This window comes from Astatotilapia calliptera, chromosome 10, assembly GCF_964374335.1.
Source record: "Astatotilapia calliptera chromosome 10, fAstCal68.1, whole genome shotgun sequence".
NCBI lineage: Eukaryota > Metazoa > Chordata > Actinopteri > Cichliformes > Cichlidae > Astatotilapia > Astatotilapia calliptera.
Window position 1 is genome coordinate 25630170 of NC_137431.1, and position 17831 is coordinate 25648000.

Genomic DNA, 17831 nt, shown 5'->3' on the forward strand with positions numbered 1-17831 from the left:
CTGAATCCCCTCAAATGTCCCGAGACGAGTGATGATCACATCAAAGGCTTTGCCGGCTTTGGGAAATGAGTTTTCATTTCTGAATTATTTCATAGCTCATTTTTTTCCTCCTCTCCAGTAAACACTTTGATGTTTCAACTGAAACTGATCCAAATCTCCCTGAAGATAAAAGATTAAAGGGGAGGGTGGGCAAAAAAAAAAATAAAAAGCAAGTACAGCTTCACTTTGCATTTAAATACAACTCTAAATTTAAGAGGAAGAAACTGAACAACATAACACTGACAGGACAATGTGACATCCACCTCTGGGCCCCCCCCAAAAAAAAAGAAAGACAGGCACAGGTGTCTGATGCAGTTTCAAACTGAAGTTATGACTGGAGCAAACATTAGCTACAAGCACTCAGTAGGTCAGCAGGAAACACTTCTTCCCACATGTCTATTTGCACATGTGCATTTTTTTTTTATAATTTCTTTTAACTAGAATTTGATGAACTTCTGGTTGAGTTCAAACCCAAAAATCAAAGAATTTTCTTCAGTTTTTTTAGACTTTGCATACATTCTAATTGTAGAAAAACTGAAGGCTGCATAAAAGAGTAATATTAGAGATGTTTCTCTCATCTTCACTAAAAAGAAAATATCAAATCAACTGATTTCAACATGAAACACTAGAAGCTTACACATTATTTTTCGTTTTAAACATTGAAGACCCGTTGACGCCCTGATGTCAACTTTCCCTTTTGCGATGTGAGCTACGTTCCCATTTCTGTTTTTATATCAGCCTGACACAGAGCGCTCCTCCAGCATTACAACACTACAAACACTGCAAATTGAAATTAAAATGCATTAAAGATAAATCATGAGACCATTAAAAAAAAAAAAAGTTAGAGTACGTACACATGTAAGGCAAATATATATCTGTACTATAGACAATAAAACAAGAGGTGGGGAGCTGTTATCTTTTCTGTTCATCTCTCAAATTTCACATTTACACTCGTGGAGGAAGAGTCGCTCTTCTGCTTGATATCATCAGATTTAATAGTCCTGTACGAAGAGTGACGACTCAACAGGTTGTGAACAAACAATCCAGTCCACAGTGAGGCAAGACGTCGAGCGGTGCGTTTTCTACTGAGCGTGCCCACGCTGCTACATCAGTACCTGCCTGTCCGTGTTTTTGCCTGCACCTTACGTTTGGATCCGTGTGAGAACCAGGAAGCGGTGGCGGGCAGCTCGCTGAACGTCTTAGCATCGTTAGTGTCTCCACCCAAAGCACCTGCGTCACAGGACGACGGTCCTCTTTGTAACCATCGCCTCTTCAAGTAATCCAGATTGTAATGATTTCCAGTCCTGTAGCGTCACTGATGATCAACTGATGGATGGATGGATGGATGGACAAACGGATGGATGCAGCTCATCTGACGGGAAGGTGGAGGACGACAGAAAGTCAGGTAGCACCCAAAGGGAGATCAACCCCAACTCTCCATCACGTTTAAGTGTTTTATTTTATTTTTTTCGCGAGGGGTGGGGCGCTGACAAACTTTCACCAGGTTGACGTGTTTCAGCACAAAAAGCCACAACTTGCAATCACAGCGATGAATTACAGGACTTGTAACAGACCAAATGACACTTGGAAGACAGATGAAAGGGGACTGAGGGGGATGGAAAATAAATTTGGCAGAGAGCACCAACTAGTGGCCTCAGCTGGAAATGGTGGTGAGATATATGGGTGACTGATGCTGTACAATCGACAATAAGGTGGCGGGCACAACTTAGAAGCAGTAAAACCATTAAAATAAGGCAACTTTCAATGATCTTGTCCATAGCAAGGGGTTGATGCAAGTCTCTCTCTCTCTCTTTTTTTTTTTTTTTTTTAATCATTTGCTTCCTTAAATATTTTCCCCCTCCAATGTGCAGCCATAAGGTAAATTATTTTTTTCATATATTAGCCCTTTGAAAACTCTCAGGGCGCTGCGGATGAAAAAGTTAGTTGCTCGGTTCTAACCACTTTGGTCCGACTGGATGTCAAAGAGCAGTACGGCCTCCAGCGGGCCGTTACTGGGGCTTGTTTTTGCGTTTTTTTTAGATGCTCAGTCTTGTTCAAACTATTTCCACATCTCAAATTCCACTTCGTGCTGAAGAAATAGTCATCATTAATCTGAGATTTGGATGAGGGATCAAAGATCTTTCAACCAGCAGGACAGTGACGATCAAAGAGGGTCCCAGAGACAGGGAGGGAGGGGCCAAAAACAAGGAGGGAAGAAAAAAATATTTTTTTTTCCAGAATGTTAAACCTAAACCATCCGGCGAAGGTCTGCACAAGTGTTTTGCAATGGATGGGTTTGTCGACCCATCCATTGCTTGCCTCATTAAGACAAAAAGTTCAGAAACCTTAGCAGTGATCAATAAACCGAGGCATATTATTTATTGTCTCTCTTATTTATCAAACCTTTCACAGGCGCAAAAACAAGGGGAAAAAAAAGAAAAAAGATATCACATGCTTGAAATGAAGAGCTGGATGCCCCTCCCCCTCCTGTGGCGCAGAGAGAACCGGCGACTTGCAGACTTGGTTAATTTAGTCTATGTGGGCCAGTGTGTTTGTGGAGTTACTTCAGTGTTTTGGCATTTGATGCGGGATCAGCAGTGGGAGCCGGGGCTTTGTGGCTGGTAGGTTTGGCATCATCCTTGGCTGTGGGAACCTGGGTGGTGGTGGCGTGGGTGGGGCCTGAGCTGGCCTGACTGTGGGGACGGCTGGAGGGCTGAGAGGGGTGCCGGCGGCGACCATCCCCACTGGACGAGTGTCTTCGGCGACTTCCTTCCTCCATAGGCGGCTAGAAGCAGAAATAATCGTGTTAGATAACACGCCTAAGGCAACAACATGCTGCGCTTCAAAAAACCCTTTAAGCTCTTATTGATACAAACAGGAGAAAACTTGAAGCACGTAAACTCCTGATAAAACAGATAAAACCTAGTGAATCAGCACCAAGGACAGTATCTGTGGGACGCCTCAGTCAGTGAGATCATGATAACAGTATAAGGAAACATGCAAACAGCTTCTGCTGCTCAGGCTCAACTCCATTTACACATTTCACTTGCATCCATTTGGTCCGACTTTCTGTTTTCCTCCCTGTCAGTAGACGCATTGTGAGACCATCATCCTAAATCGAAATGTTGTTTGTTTGGAAGACACCCAACTTTGAAACTGTCCACAGTGTGACATAGGACCACACATCTTTCATGCTCATCTTCTTTCACCTGTCAGAAGTCACATCATCTTCCTGAAGTTAGTTCGTGAACCAATTTTAGGCTCATCTTAGCATTTAAATATCAGATTATATCCTTTATTATCGCAGAGAGCTTAAATCCGATATGACACTTCATGTGTGACCTCAAATCTTTTCAGGATAATTTCTTATGAACTTTTGTATCTCAGTTAATCCTTCTTACCTAAGAACTGATCATCGATACTGGAAGTAAGATCATGTCTCTTCAGCCCTATTATACACCTTACAGCCTGCTTATACCTACAAACTTCAAAGAATATTTAACTTACGTCGATTCTGAAATCTTCGAGGCGTTTAAACTTGCTCAGGCACTCCTGCAGCTTGGGTTCAATCTCCAAGTTCTTGGCTTTGGAGTATTTAAGGAAGGCCCAGAACTTCTCAAGTCCATATAGCTGCCCTGTGGTCAGAAAACAAATGTTGTTAAACGTGACTGTACAGAAGACAAGAGCTTGTTCATATAAAAATCTCTGCTGAGGTGCCTCTGAGAGTGTTTTAAGGTTTCCTCACCAGCTTCGTAGTCTTTCATGGTCTCCTCCTGGAAGTCCTTAAAGATGTCTGGTCTGAACTTCTTCTCTAGACCGTAGCTGTAGTACCTGAACAAGCACTCTAAACCGTACCTGCAACACATAAGCGTCGAGAGAGGAAACAAGAGAAATTAGATCACACCGAGCTTTGGAAATAACAAAAGCTAGATTCAGACAGCTGCACAGAGCCCGTTTCCACTGTGCTGCCAAAGCTTTACATCTGCTCTTCTCCTCATCACGTAAATCCAACTGTCCAATAGTAATGTCACTGCTACATACACAGGTTGCAGATCTTACCTATATCCTTCTTTTCCATCCTCGACTACCAGCTGTCTGAATTCCTCGTACATTTTCCTGTTGAAGTGGTCCCGCAGGAAAAATGACCAGAATCGGAAGAGCGTGTTCATCTCCTGCGACTGGCCGATTCCCAGCCGTTTCCGCTCTGTGATGGAGAAAAAGTGGTCAAATACATGAAGATAAAGGACACAGTTTCAATTAACTTGTAATAATTAATGCTAAACAGTCTCTGATCAGAACTTAAGGGATGTTTAAAAACGAGGAAATGCACCGTTTAGGCAACGCCGGCGGTACTTGTGGTAAACGTGTTGCGTGAAGCCGTTCTCCTTGAGCAGCTCGTGCGATGGGTGCTGGAACTTGGGGAGGGACTGGGGAGTGCAGCCGATGTTACCCAGGGCGGGGGTGCCCTCCGATGGGCTTGCATTAGAGCTGATAGAGAGAAAGGTGGAGGATTAGGTGGAGATCTACTAAAGTAAGTCCACCTTCAGTAAACCTTTAGTCTTGTGATCACAATATGTACACAATATGAATATCTTCTATGCTTTTCCTTTTATGTTCTGGTATTATCAAAGCTGACTGCAGAGCGTGTAACAGAGAGCAGAGGGTCTCACCTGACGGAGGCGGTACGGGACCGATGCTCTCTGGAGTCCATCACCCAACCGACGTGGAACTCCAGGGGCGGGTTGGAGCTGTGCCGGGTCTTCCTCTTCCTAGGCGTCTAAAAGGGCGCGGGGAAAAATCAACACGTTTAGTCGCTGAGCTTTTCATGCTGAACCCAACAGGTTTTGCCACTAAAACACAATTCCAACGTCTCACCTTGGCATCGACGGGCCGACTTTCCTTCACAACTGGGTAGAAGCGAGGCGTCATGGTCGGGTCCTTCCGGTGAGGCGTGCGAGGCGTGCGGGGCGTCCGGGCACTGCGGTAGTTGGGCGAGTCAGGCACGGTAGTTGGCAGCGAGCGAGCTATTGAGGAGGGCTCGGGGGCACCGAAGAGTTTGTTTGCCAAAGCGTCTGTGGGGACTGTGGACGAAGATAGATTTGTTGTAGAAAAGAACCGAAAAACTTCACACGCAAAGTCCCGACACACACTTAAACACTTTAAGAGACATCTAATGTCACAACATCTTTGATCTTATAGCTTCATTTATTTCACAGTGTGATGATAATGGACTACAGTAAAGCCACAGCTGTTACCACAGAACCAACATGGATTCAGAACTTCTTAATGTCTCTTTAATGCGAGTGATGTTGAACAAAAATGACTCAATGAAAATAGTGAGTGTTATTAAAGCCGTTTACAGCACATTTAAAGACTGCAGATTTTAACTGGAGACCAGTAACAGTTCCTACAGAGTACCACCAAGTTGCTGGAAATTGGGTCGTCTCTGTCTTGCAAGTCATAAAGCGAGACCGCATTTCTGTCATTTTAGACCGACCTCTGGACAAAACACTCAATGGTTTTCCACAGTAACGTGTGGAGCGCTGGTGCTTTAACAGAGCATGTTTAATGGCGAGTCGATCACAATAAAACTAATTTTAAAATTAGAGAAAGATCAGAAGAATATGACATTATTTAGAGCAGCATGCTGCCTCTCTTCTACCCAATCCTTTGTCATTCCATCAAAATTTTCCTCTCAGGAAATTGTTCCCAAGGGAGTTCAAAGATTCCTTCAGACCATTGTTCACATAGGACTATGTCGACATGTTGGCATATTTATTAGCACTGTTGAATGTATCTGCTGTAAAATAAAAATGCGATTTCTATGAATCACTGCTCTGTTTTTGCTGACGCCCATCCTCTTGATTCATTTCCAGTCTGTTTCGGTCTCGCGTCAAATCTTTCTTTACACAAGCAGCAATACAAAAATCCCCCCAACAACTATGAGATTTATTTTATATTTTTAAGCTCTTCTAGTTGTGTTGCCATTCTTCATCTGGGTTCTGCTAGGTTGCCTGGTTTTTAAAAATGGGTTCATCTTCTTAGACTTGACTCCCATCTAGGAATTTTTCCAAGATGGGGGTCCTACACGAGGGGGGGGAAGAAAAAGAAAACAAAAAAGGTCTGGACAAGCCGAGAACTGCCCGACTGTTCTTTCAGTGAAACAGAGCCCAGTTTGCAGCTCTCTCTGTATCTCTTATGGGTGATTTAGACGTTCGTGGTGAACTTTTGTAGAGCCGTGGGTCGTAGCATCACCTCCAGCATTTATGACCGTCTCTTAGGGCTGTGCGATATGACCAAAATCTCATATCCCGATATAAGAATTTTATCGTCCGATAACGATATAAATCACAAAAATGTAACATTGTCTGTAAATTCTGTGAATCTCGGGCAGCTCTACTTGCGTGAAGTGTTTCCAGCTGCGTGTCGTGTACCTGGAGTCGAGTGTTTTAACCGATGCATGAAACTACACATTTTTAGACATAAGCTGTAACGGCCGCTGTTTTCTTTGTGAGTATTTATCACACGGCGTGCTGCGGGGAAAAGCCTGTTCTAACGTTTGAGTCTAAGGTTTATTTTTTAGCACCTGGCGGCTCTTTTTTTGGTTCTCATCCGTAAATAATCTGCTCTTTCACGTGATTCAGTTTATTTTGAAAAGTCTCAACAGGATCCTGAGCTTTATTGTGAAAGGTTTATGTGGAACATAAACAAGCGGACACGCAATGATGTTACAGTCATTGTTGCTAACGACAACGCATAAAAACAGGCGCTTGTCCGTCCATAGTGTGGTTATATTAAATATAAGAGAAAGAGAGAACTTTAAGAAATTAATATAGCCACTACAGTGACCATCAAAACGATGAAAAAATATTGCCGTAAACAGTTTATTTTGCGACACCACGAAACGAGCGATAGCGTAAAATGAAACGATAGACGTTTTTATATCGTCATCCGATATATATCGTTATATCGAACAGCCCTACCGTCTCTGGTACATTTTGTGTTAATGATCTTGTGGTCACGAGTGTGGGAGTGTGTGGTCATGTGGTGCCAGCCACTTGACTCTTTGTTGTGGACAATGTGTTTTGGGGGGGTTTTCACCCCAAAAAGGCATTTATTATTATTTCCACTTCTTTGTACACCCCTTCGTGTTCATTTCAATAGTTTTGGCAATCTCCATCTGGGAATTTACTAACATTTGTGAGTCCTTATATTGATGCTATGATTGTACTAAGACAATGATTATTATTTTCAATGATAAATTCAAAAACTGCATTGAAAAGGTAGCCAGAAACGCAAAGGAGAATTCAACAGCAGTGAACAGGCCTGTCATGGTGTTTTCCTTCTAGAGAGGTCTCTAGAGTTTGTGACATGTATACAGCATAGATTTCCCTCAGAATCCTCAAATTTGGGTGTGATAATTATTTAAAAACACAAAAGCGTTGTATATTTGGCTGTGTTTTTGAGTCCTTACTCTGCTGGGGTCGTGGGGGGCCTGGTGGGACTTCCTGGTTGGGGTCGACAGGCGGCTCAGGGGTCAAGCAGTCAAACTGTTCACGGCTGATCAGGTGGACCTTCTTGAAGTTCTCCACCTCTTGCTGTAAAAATGAGAAAAATCACATGTTAATGCACGAGGCGTGACAAAATGTCTCTTTCTGGGAACCGTGATACGAAAACGTCACAAATTAATTAAAATATAAAAGTTTAAAGCCAACTTCAATCGTCCAGAAAAAAAGCACATAAAGTCATTTTCATATTATTTCCCTGTAAACTCCAAAACACCACAGGAAATGTCTCTTACATTCTGGACAAAACCGATTATTAACAGACCTTATCTTCAGCAGTCTGGAGAGCGAGATACAGCTGCAAAAAATAGCTGCTAGAAACACTCTCTTCGCCCTCATATCTGACATCTGACTGCTCTGACACGAGCGCAGCAGCCAGCAGGTTCACATCAACACAAGTACCCTGAAGTTTCTGCACATGAATACATCCGTAAAGCATGTTTTCTTGTTCCTTCTACAACAAAGCTAGTTTAAAAACGCCACCAAAACCAAACAGCGACGAATCATCCTCCCTGCCAAGATCATCAAGCGCGACTCACACTGGCTCTATCCCTCCGAGCATCCTCAGATCTCTGACCTTCCATCTTTAGCTCCCCTGCAGCCCATCAGCTCGAGCCCTCAGGCCGAGGCCTTGCGTGTGGGGTTTATTTATAAACAGCAACACTCTGTTCCACACGACACAGGATTTGTGCCGGCGAGTACGTGAAGGTCGCCACAAAGAGTTCAACAATGCAACAATGGGCGGCCACAACAACAAAAAACACAAAAACAACAAAAAACTCTGTTGGGTGTTTTGTTTCCATATCCAGAAACAGCTGAAGGATCTACTCATCACCAGGCTTCAGGTGGAAACGTGTCTGACATGGCAGCGACACAACCTGGACGCTGTCCGACTTCTACATCAGGACGTCGTCGTCTCATAACCCACCAGATTAAGTGCAGAATCAAGCAGAACATCCTCACCTTGATGGTGGCGTATTCGGGCTCGTACGTATCGTCCCACAGGTCCTGCTCGTAGTAGAAGAGCCCGTCGTTGATCACCTTGGCCAGCTCGCTGGTCAACTTGGCGCGCGATGTGTGGTGGCCCGTGCGGTCGCCTCCCGGGTGCTTCCTCAGGTAGGGCGGCGTCTGCGTCACGATCAGGATCTTGTTGACGTCGTGGTCGTCGATCTCACCGTCCGTTTCCTCGTCGGACCAGTCGGTGAAGGTGTTGCGGCGTCCGTCCATCTGCTCCATCTCCTCGTCGAACATGAAGTCGAGCTCCTCGGGTTCGTCCTGCTCGGCTCCGTCCTGAGTGACAAAACAAAGCACAAAAATATTCAAACGTTAGCTGATTATGTAAGTTAACTGAAAAACTGATAAAGATTAAAAAAGGTGCAGATTTAAAAATCACAGAGTTGCAGAAAGATGAAGCTACAGTCTCAATCTCAACAAGACTCTAAATAAAATAGCACAAACACATTATATAACACACATTTCCTTCCTCACCTTATTTCCTGAGGTAGCAGCGGAGGGTGAGGAGCCGGGCTGGGGCACCGGGGAGCGAATCAACTCATCCTTTTCCTTCTGCTGCTGATGGTGTAATGAGGAGGACTTCATCAGTCAACCGATCAAACAAGGGGAAATAAAGGAAGGAGGTGGTGGAGGAGGGTACGGAAAGCGAGGTTTGATTAAAGAATGATGTGAAAAGACTAAAACAAAAGGAAAGTGATGCAATGGGGTCATGCAAAAATATATGCTGCAGTTAAAAGAATAAAATAAACTGCAGTGCCTGCTGCTGTGAAGCAAAAGTGATATGATAGTCATTATATTAGAGGTTCATTTTGTCTAACAACCACACATGATCACTTCCTTCTTAAAACGTTTTTAATTCAACATCTCGTTTGTGTTTTGCTCTGAATTTCACCTTTTCTGAGCTGACCTTGGGTCTGGCCGGGGAAGGTCTGGGTCTCTTCTTAACCTCGATCCAGGACTCTGAGTCCAGGTCAGGGAGACTAGCTGAGAGGCCCTTGGGCATGGTCTTGAGGTTGGAGACATCTGGTTCAGCCTTGGTCTGTTGTTGCATTGGTGTGGAGGCCCTGGGCAGACCTGCAGCAGAGAGAAGATTACAGTCAACATTAACTTTGATCACCAGGCAAGGATTACTTATCTTAAAATTCTCACTTTCTTCATGTAAATGAGGGAAATGCTCATTTCATGTGATGCAGAATTGAGGGTCAGTTAAATGCTAAACATTACAAAATGTGCAGCTTCAGGTCAGAGTGCTCACCTCTGGGCTCCTCAGCCATTTGTCTTGGAACAAACTCGGGGCAGTTGATGAGCTGGGAGAAGTCCGTATGCGTGTGCGGCATGTTTGGCATGTTCAGGCCCGGCAGCGGCCACTTCTCCGGGTCCACCTTCCGACGGATCTTCATGTCGATAATTTCCACTTCCTTACTGTCCTTTAACGCCTGACGGGACAGATGAGGGACCGGTTAGCCCAGGTGATTAGTAGAAATTTGCGACCATTCATGTATTGACAAGAAACGGGAAAACTACCCAGACTGACTCTGTCCAAAGGTGAAAATATCCCAGTAGCAAATCTAAAGGTCACTAATTAGAGCTGCATCATTTTTTAATGTATTTATTCATTTTTTGAAGTTGTACAAAAACCCAAAAATGACCTGCCAAATATTTGTTGTTTGGTACCCTCGAGCTACTTCTGGACAGAAAATTGTTTCACATAATGAACTACAGAAGCTTCTAGAAAACACAGTCCCCAAAGGTTTTTTTCCTTTAGTGCATTTTAACTTGAACGCTGCTTCACATTATTTTTTATGCAATTTAATTGCTTGTTTTTCTGTCCTACAGCCGCTTTCAGACCAGTTCTGACTGCGTTTAACATGAATTTTTAAATGTCTTCACTGACTGACATCATTCAACCAGTCAAAGAAACGCGCTTACATCCAGAATGATGTTGACGTCGGTAGTGAGGGCCTGAACTCTGTGAAAACTGGCGATGAGTCCGATGGGCAGGAAACCCTCCTGATCCATCTTCCTCCGCAAGAAAAAGTCTCTCTCCAGGTTGTCTAGGCTGAAGTAGTACTCACTGGAAGGGAAAAAAACACAGGGAGAAAAGTGGTCAGCAGATGCTGGTATTTCATGCCTAGTCTTTGACATCAGAGGGAAGTAAAGTGAGAAAAGAAAAAAAAAAATCACAGGGAAAGACTGAATGAAAACTTCTTTTTGTTACGACTGGTTATGTAACATTGTCTAGATGTCAACAGTCATCACATATCTTCCAAACTAAAAACAGAGGATTTAACAAGGTTTCAGAGCCTGAGTAAGTTGGCCAAAAATGTATTGTTTCGACACACACAGCATCTCCAGCAGCAGGTGCTTTACTGGACTATGTCAGGTATAATCTGAACAGCTTCAGTAATGTTGAAAAGAGATACTTTATTCTTATAAGTGAAGTAAACTTAACCACTTATCGACAACAAGACTGTTAAGCATGCAGACCGGGGGCCAAATGTGGCTTTCCGAAAGAGTCCAAAATCAACTAAATGTGTGACTTTCCAAAGAGTGAAAATGACTCCAATATCATCAGTGAAATGCACTGCTAGTCCTGCTGTGGGGATAACAGTCTTACAACACAGGAGTGTAAACGTATGAAAACTTTGAAGGATTTCTAGACATCAGTTGAGATCTGAACCTCGTAAGATCAAACTGGGCCCTAAGGTGCTGATCAACTTCAATCAGTTTAACAGCTCTGGTTTAAAGCAGTTGACTGTAATGGGAACAAAGATGTGATGAAACCAGTTTCTCTTTGATCCATCATAGTTTGATTCATTGTGTGTGTCCGTGTCACACAGATAATTTGCCTAAAACAAAATCCAGAATACGACACGATGAGGTGGAACAATAGCCGTTTAAATCTGGTGCCAGACAAATGAGGTCACACTACTCAGAATCTGGAGAGTGAGATGCAACTGCAAAGTGCTGAAAGATGAACGCAAATGATCAAAGCTGATGTTGCAGAACCAGAAATACTGGGGGGGGGGGGGGGGGGGTTTCTCCATGTTTCCTTATCAAGCAAATCACAGTGCAACTCGGCCACCAACCAGATTCAAGTGTAGAGGCTCAAGCTGCTAGTGTCAAGCACCGATGATGTTTAGCTCCATCTCCAGCGCCACACCACAAATGTCTAATAACAGTTTGTACCAGTAGAACCCATTTAACTGACATTATTTGCAGCAATTCCCCAAATTAAGCAGCTCTAATCTTAGGAGGAAGAAAAGCCAAGCCATGACGTCAAGATGTGACATCATGCAACCTTAAGGTCTGCCATCTTTGCAAAAGCCAATCACTTCATCTCATTATGCTTCAATGCTGAGATCAGAGTTGTGAAAAGTTCTCTCCACCGTCATTTAGTCAGAGAAGAGACATGAAGAGCTCATCACTTCTGCAGCACATCTGCACATAATGTCTGAACGCAACCCAATAAATACGAGTTTACCCCCCCCCGACATCGACCTATTCCTGTGACAGAAAAGCTAAACTCACATTTGCCGCTTGATGTAGTCCTTCAGCAGATCCTGATCGACAGAGTAAAGGTCATTGCTGCTCATGTTGTCGTAATAGTAGGTCACAGAGTTGCTGAACTTCTGTCCGTAGGGTCCGTCTTTTACGTCGTAGGACTTGTAGCTGTAGTGATAGTCGTAGTGGCCTTGAAGGGAGAGGAGCAGTCGGTTAGACAGAAAGCGTGCAGCACGGCGTGCATACATTACTCGTGTGAAAGACTGTGCACGGGAACAGCAGATGCTCTCTGCGTTGTGAACCTTCTCAGCTATCAGTGCTCACATCGTTTTTACCCTTTACTATTCATTTCTTGCAAAACCAGCCAATCAAAAGATTAAAATTCTTCCACTTGCTATTAGTAGGCAGCAAAATTGATTGGGAGGTGCATCTTTGTTCTCAGATCGATGCTATCTGATGGCTCTCACATTGAAGACATGAGAGAAGACTCTTATACTGACACTCACCCCCAAAGCATTAATTCTTATTCAAGTACTGTTAATTTTGTTGTGTTTCACCATTTCTATTAAAAATCCCCTAAGAATAGTTTTTAAATGTTCCATTTATTGCATCTCTTTCGTACCATATTGTCACTTACGCTGCTAGTTATAGTTAGGAGTGAGAATTATCGAAGGTTACACAAGAATGAAAACAGCAGACTGACAATCAGTAAGTAGGAGCAGATTAATGAGAATAAGTCTCAAGTTTAACTGCTGTTTAACTCAAAAGCTATTCAAGGCACAGCCAAGAAAAAAAAAATGTGTTAAGATGTAAATTATAAAGAACGCAGAAGTGAAGGAGCAGTGAGCCTCTTAAAATACAATTACACTGTGTGTATGTGTATTGGCATATGTAGGAGAGCACCCACTTGAGGGCTGAGTAAATACACAAAGACAAAGTTCATGTGCTGAGCATTAACTGAAAGTCTCTTCAGCGCTGCTCAAAGTCAACAACCTCAAAAAAAGTTGGAAAAAAGGGAGAAAAGTGGAAATAAAATTGCTTCACTCACATTTTTGGGCACCGTTATAAAGTTTATGAGTAGCCGGTGCTTCTGGGAAGGAGGGTTTAGGATAAAAGGAGGAAAATGAGTACATGAAGAGAGAGGTGGGGGGGTTGGAATAAGGAAAAATGTATGTATGAAGAGAGTGAAAACAACAGGGAAGTGGGAGGGAGACTCTGGCCAAAACCAACAAGCCTTCAGGGAAACCAGTTTCTCCTGCTGGAGCCAAGGCCAGTCCTCATTCCAACACTCTCTGGTTGTTATTGCACTTTTTTGTTTTTACTCTAGCCTTGGTGGGGGCCAGATCAGGGTCATCAAACACTCGGATTCAGAGCCGTGGCAGCCAAAGCAACCAAAACTAGATAAGACACTGTCTACCTGTACCAACTTAATTCATCCAATTCACCAGCTTAAATCCTTGAAACATTGATAAAGAGAAAGTTGCTGTACTCCATGATTGCAGATGAACAGAAGACTGGACTGGAAGTAAAACCCTCAAACTATACTATTAAGACAAATTCACTTAAGTTCATGGGGAGTCTTTCCACAAAAGCTGTGTGGGTAATGGGTTTGTCAAAGCACTCAAAACACTGACATCACCAACCAAACGGTACAAAATTAAAAACTGCGATGTCTCCTGTGAAAGTAATTTTGAAAGGATTTAGCCCAGGCAGCTTTACTTTCAGTGCTGAGATCAGAGTTGTGAAAGTTCTCTCCACAGATGTTTAGTCAGAGAAGAGACATGAAGAGCTCATCACTTCTGCAGCACATCTCTTATAGTGATACCAAGCGCTCTGCCATATCACAGCGTCTGCAATAATAGCTGTAAATTCTTAAGTGATATAAAAATGTTATATAGCGATACCCCACGTTTACGTCCCCTGGTGTGCACAATGGCACGTCCAAGACCGAGGAACACTCGTGTGCCTCCAATGATGATTCAGTATCTAAAAAGAGGCCTACTTCAACAATCTCCACACACAATACTCTGCATAAATATGCATGAAAACAGTTCCTGCCAACAGTGAAAAATAAACCTGTTTCACCACTTGGGGCTAAAAAATACACAGCAGAGTACAGCCAGTGCAGCTCAAATGTAAACACATTCAAACAAGCGTTGCTAGCTGCGGTCCATATGACAGGAAGAACAAATGGTGGATGGAAGTTTCTGCTGCTGCTGGTTAAAAAGCTCCAACCAGGATATGCCATCCAAGGAAGAAACGCTTTATTATGTGACAATACTGTGCAGCTCGTTTTCTCCAGCATTAAGAAATCATGTTATACTTTTTCTTAGAATTTCCAGAGAAAACACTACAAGGCTACTTTTGTGCTGAGATGTGACTTCTGCTGTGTCACTGCTATTGCACTATTATCTGGCTACCACCTTGCTTCAGTGCATTCAGACCTCAAATTAGGAAACGTGTGTAAGTATCCTGCATGATGCTGATTTGTCAGTGCAGTCTGGTCAGCCTTTTAACTTAAAAGGAAAAAAAAAAAAACTTACTGTGGTTAAAAAAAACAAAACAAAAGCGATGTTCATATTATATTACTTATAAACATTTTGAGGACACCTGCCTAGCGGTGAAAAAAAAAGTGTTCTTTTGATATTTTTGAGTCGTCTAAAACGAGTAAGATGTACCTCTCCCGGCACCTCTGCCTCGTCCCCGACCTCTTCCTCTTCCACGTCCTCGACCTCTGAATCCTCCGCGGAATGGCGCCCCCTCACTCTTCACGCTGGAAACCTCATCGTGGTCGTCACGCCACTCGCGCTCATACTTTTGGCTATGCCAATCTGCAGGGAAGCCAACCATATTCCTGTCAGCAAACACTAAACCAGACTGGATAAGTAGGTCTGAACAAATATCCAATGAGGCTAACTAATTCTTTCTTACTAGTTTTCTAAATTGTGATAAAACACATTTGAATACGATACAGCGTCTTCCTAACAGCGAGTAGATTTCATTTCCTGAACACAAGTGGAGTAATACGTGAAGTGCACAGCTGAATAGTGAAGCTATCAAAGCAGAAGTATAAAATTAGCAGTCGAGCATGCACACACACACACACACACACACACACACACACACACACACACACACACACACCTCTCCACATCCTGCTGCTGAGTCATGTGCACTTTCTTAACCAGCTAAATGTAATAATAAGCTCTGTATTATCAACATCTAAAGACACGGCATCAAAGCCACTTCCAGTAGTCGCATATTCAGATGTGCTATCATGTGCAAGCACCAGAGATGACCGCCATGTGGAGCCAACTTCCTACTACCTCTCACCCAAAATAAACCTGTTACCACGTGAAGACGTCACAGACTAACCTCTGAGGTCGTTCCTGGCGTTGGGAGGCAGGCGCGGGTTTTCATTCTGTCTGCTGTTGTTCCTAGAGGCCGAGCGCTCCCTGGGCCCCTCTGACTTCACCTCGATCATCAGAGGAACCCACTTCTGCTTGTTTCCTGTTTTCAAATGACATGTAGAGGAAACACCGTTAAAAGGAAGAACAAAACCACGGACTGTTTCAGATGATGTTATTTTATTTAGTCATTCTTACATCTACCAAATGAATATCTTAATCACCACCATGCTTTTTGTGTTTAGAAACAGTATATCTGTAAGCTAGATGATTGGCTGATTCTAATAGCCTTTAGATATGTGCATGTGATAAACATACAACTTTTATTCTGAAAAACTGATAATCGCTTCCAGGACTTTCATAGATGTAAATGTATCCTGCAGTACGCTGGCTGTCCAGCAGGGTGCCTCACAGAGCTGCCATCTGAAAGGACTGCTGGTTGTCAGGGTGCTGTGTGGACATGTGGTTAAGTTTGTGATAGACAGCATGTGCAATAAAGAAGGGAAGTGACTGTCCCTGCAAATGTAAGAGATGTGGTCATCAACCCTCTTGTTCTTAAAATACTTGGTTGCTTGTACTTGACAGCAGTTCTTTGTTTACTTATGCATCTCGCTTAAAAGGTAGCTTGTAAATTTACTTATATTCCACATTTTGTGGCAATTGCAGCCTTCCGTGCAAGCCCAGACCCGTCATTTCCCTTCTCCCTCCCTCCTGCTTGTGGTATCTGAAAACCTTACCCATGTGTCCACGTCACACCGTGACAATCAGCTGTCCTTTTAAACTGCAGCTCTGCAAGGCAGCCTGCTGGACAACTAGAGCCAATTAAACTCTACTTAAAACAGAGCCTGTTTTACTCAGAGTCCTGGTGATTTACCTGTGGCTGAAAGCCAAAACCTTTTTGATGGGCACGAAAAACATGATTCATTTGCTTCAATACTGTGATCAGAGTTGTTCAAGTTCTCTTCATTTTAACATTTTAGTCAGAGAAGAGACATGAAACTCATCACCTCCACAGCACATATACAAAAACCGACAAATGCATCTCCAGGAACAAGAAGTTTTACTATTATAAACCCAACTGCTTTAAAATTGATACGAGTACATAAAAATGTGCACTGTATGCACTGATCTTAAATACTGCAATTCAGTGTATAAATAACTTCATTGTTTAAGTCTCTTCATCAATACAACAACTGGCCTGAATTGTTAGGAAAAGAAAACGAACGGGCAGGTCGGTGCTAAAATTCGTGCCAGACCATTTGTATGCCGGTATGTTTTTTGAGGGGTGATGAAAACATGAGAGCCAGGAAACGCCCCCCTCCTCCACACACACAGAGCAAATTCAGCCATGCACACTGAGGGCCAGCTATGCTGTGAAGGTCAGAAAGCACTCGCTGGCTGCCTGGCTGGCACGGTTTAAACCTTTAACTGCTGCCAAAACTGCTAAACTATAACCAGCCACCACAAACTTCTCCTAAATGATCAGTTATGGGCACGAATTTGAAAGGCAACCTGTATTTGACTTTGAGTGATACAACCTTGTACTGTAACTGACTCTGCTTATTTAGATTTGCTCCCACACTACTAACGTGGTTATTACAATTAAAACACGCTTTGTTTAAGCAGCCATGAAAGACCCAACTTATCTTGCACTCACTTTACCCTTTACACGTGGAGTGAACGCATCTGAAACACTGATAAACGTAGGCAAAAGTGGCCTTTTGTTCTCTGATATTACACGGGGAGTACGGCGTATTTGCAAAGGCACAAGTGGAGAGCACAAAATCATCTACCACATAATGTGTACCCCTGTACCGGTTACTGATCCTTTGACTGGCCATTTAAGAGCAAAAACAACAACAAAAAACAGCAGCACAATCCTAACATCTTAGTTCACAGTTCTGGAGTCATTACTGCCATTTTTAGAGCTGCTTAACTGAAATCCTTTCATTTGTATTTCATCAACCTTACCACCAACTTTAGCACCAGATACTAATGAAGCCAATTATTTAAAAGCGAGAACCCCAAAAGCTCAGAGTGGACTTTTTCCTTCAAACGTTTTAATGTCAAAACCAGATTCTTTAGCAAGCACTATAATTACAGACAAATGATTAAATCAGTTTGATCATTGGTCACCTTTTTTCTTCGGTCCGTTCTTCTGGGAGTCGTCGTCGCCGTTCTTTTCCTCTCCCGAGTCGTCTGACTTGGCCTTCACGTTCTCCTTGCTCTCTTCATTGCTCTCCCTTTTCTCCTTTGACTCCTTTTTAACCATCGTCTTTTTGGTGCCCTAAGTAGACGGGAA

The 17831-nt window shown here is 43.1% G+C and overlaps 1 protein-coding gene across 9 annotated transcripts in view; it reads right to left on the reverse strand.

Annotated features, from left to right (window-relative positions):
* Positions 1-2401: 2401 nt before the first annotated feature.
* The window catches only part of larp1 (La ribonucleoprotein 1, translational regulator), a 52550-nt gene continuing 37120 nt past the window's right edge, over positions 2402-17831 (reverse strand). For 4 of the 9 annotated variants that reach the window (XM_026182756.2, XM_026182749.2, XM_026182757.2 and 1 more), the window contains 17 exons: positions 17666-17816; positions 15498-15632; positions 14801-14953; positions 12150-12312; positions 10548-10692; positions 9874-10054; positions 9511-9692; positions 9093-9197; positions 8568-8894; positions 7514-7637; positions 4915-5120; positions 4710-4816; positions 4370-4527; positions 4099-4243; positions 3785-3894; positions 3547-3674; positions 2402-2824 (listed from right to left, as the gene is read on the reverse strand). In XM_026182756.2, coding sequence (XP_026038541.2) covers positions 2600-2824; positions 3547-3674; positions 3785-3894; positions 4099-4243; positions 4370-4527; positions 4710-4816; positions 4915-5120; positions 7514-7637; positions 8568-8894; positions 9093-9197; positions 9511-9692; positions 9874-10054; positions 10548-10692; positions 12150-12312; positions 14801-14953; positions 15498-15632; positions 17666-17816 — 2745 coding nt within the window. In that variant the 3' untranslated portion in view covers positions 2402-2599. The remainder of the gene's footprint in view (positions 2825-3546; positions 3675-3784; positions 3895-4098; positions 4244-4369; positions 4528-4709; positions 4817-4914; positions 5121-7513; positions 7638-8567; positions 8895-9092; positions 9198-9510; positions 9693-9873; positions 10055-10547; positions 10693-12149; positions 12313-14800; positions 14954-15497; positions 15633-17665; positions 17817-17831) is intronic. The other 5 variants (XM_026182755.2, XM_026182754.2, XM_026182751.2 and 2 more) reach the window with 5 other exon arrangements.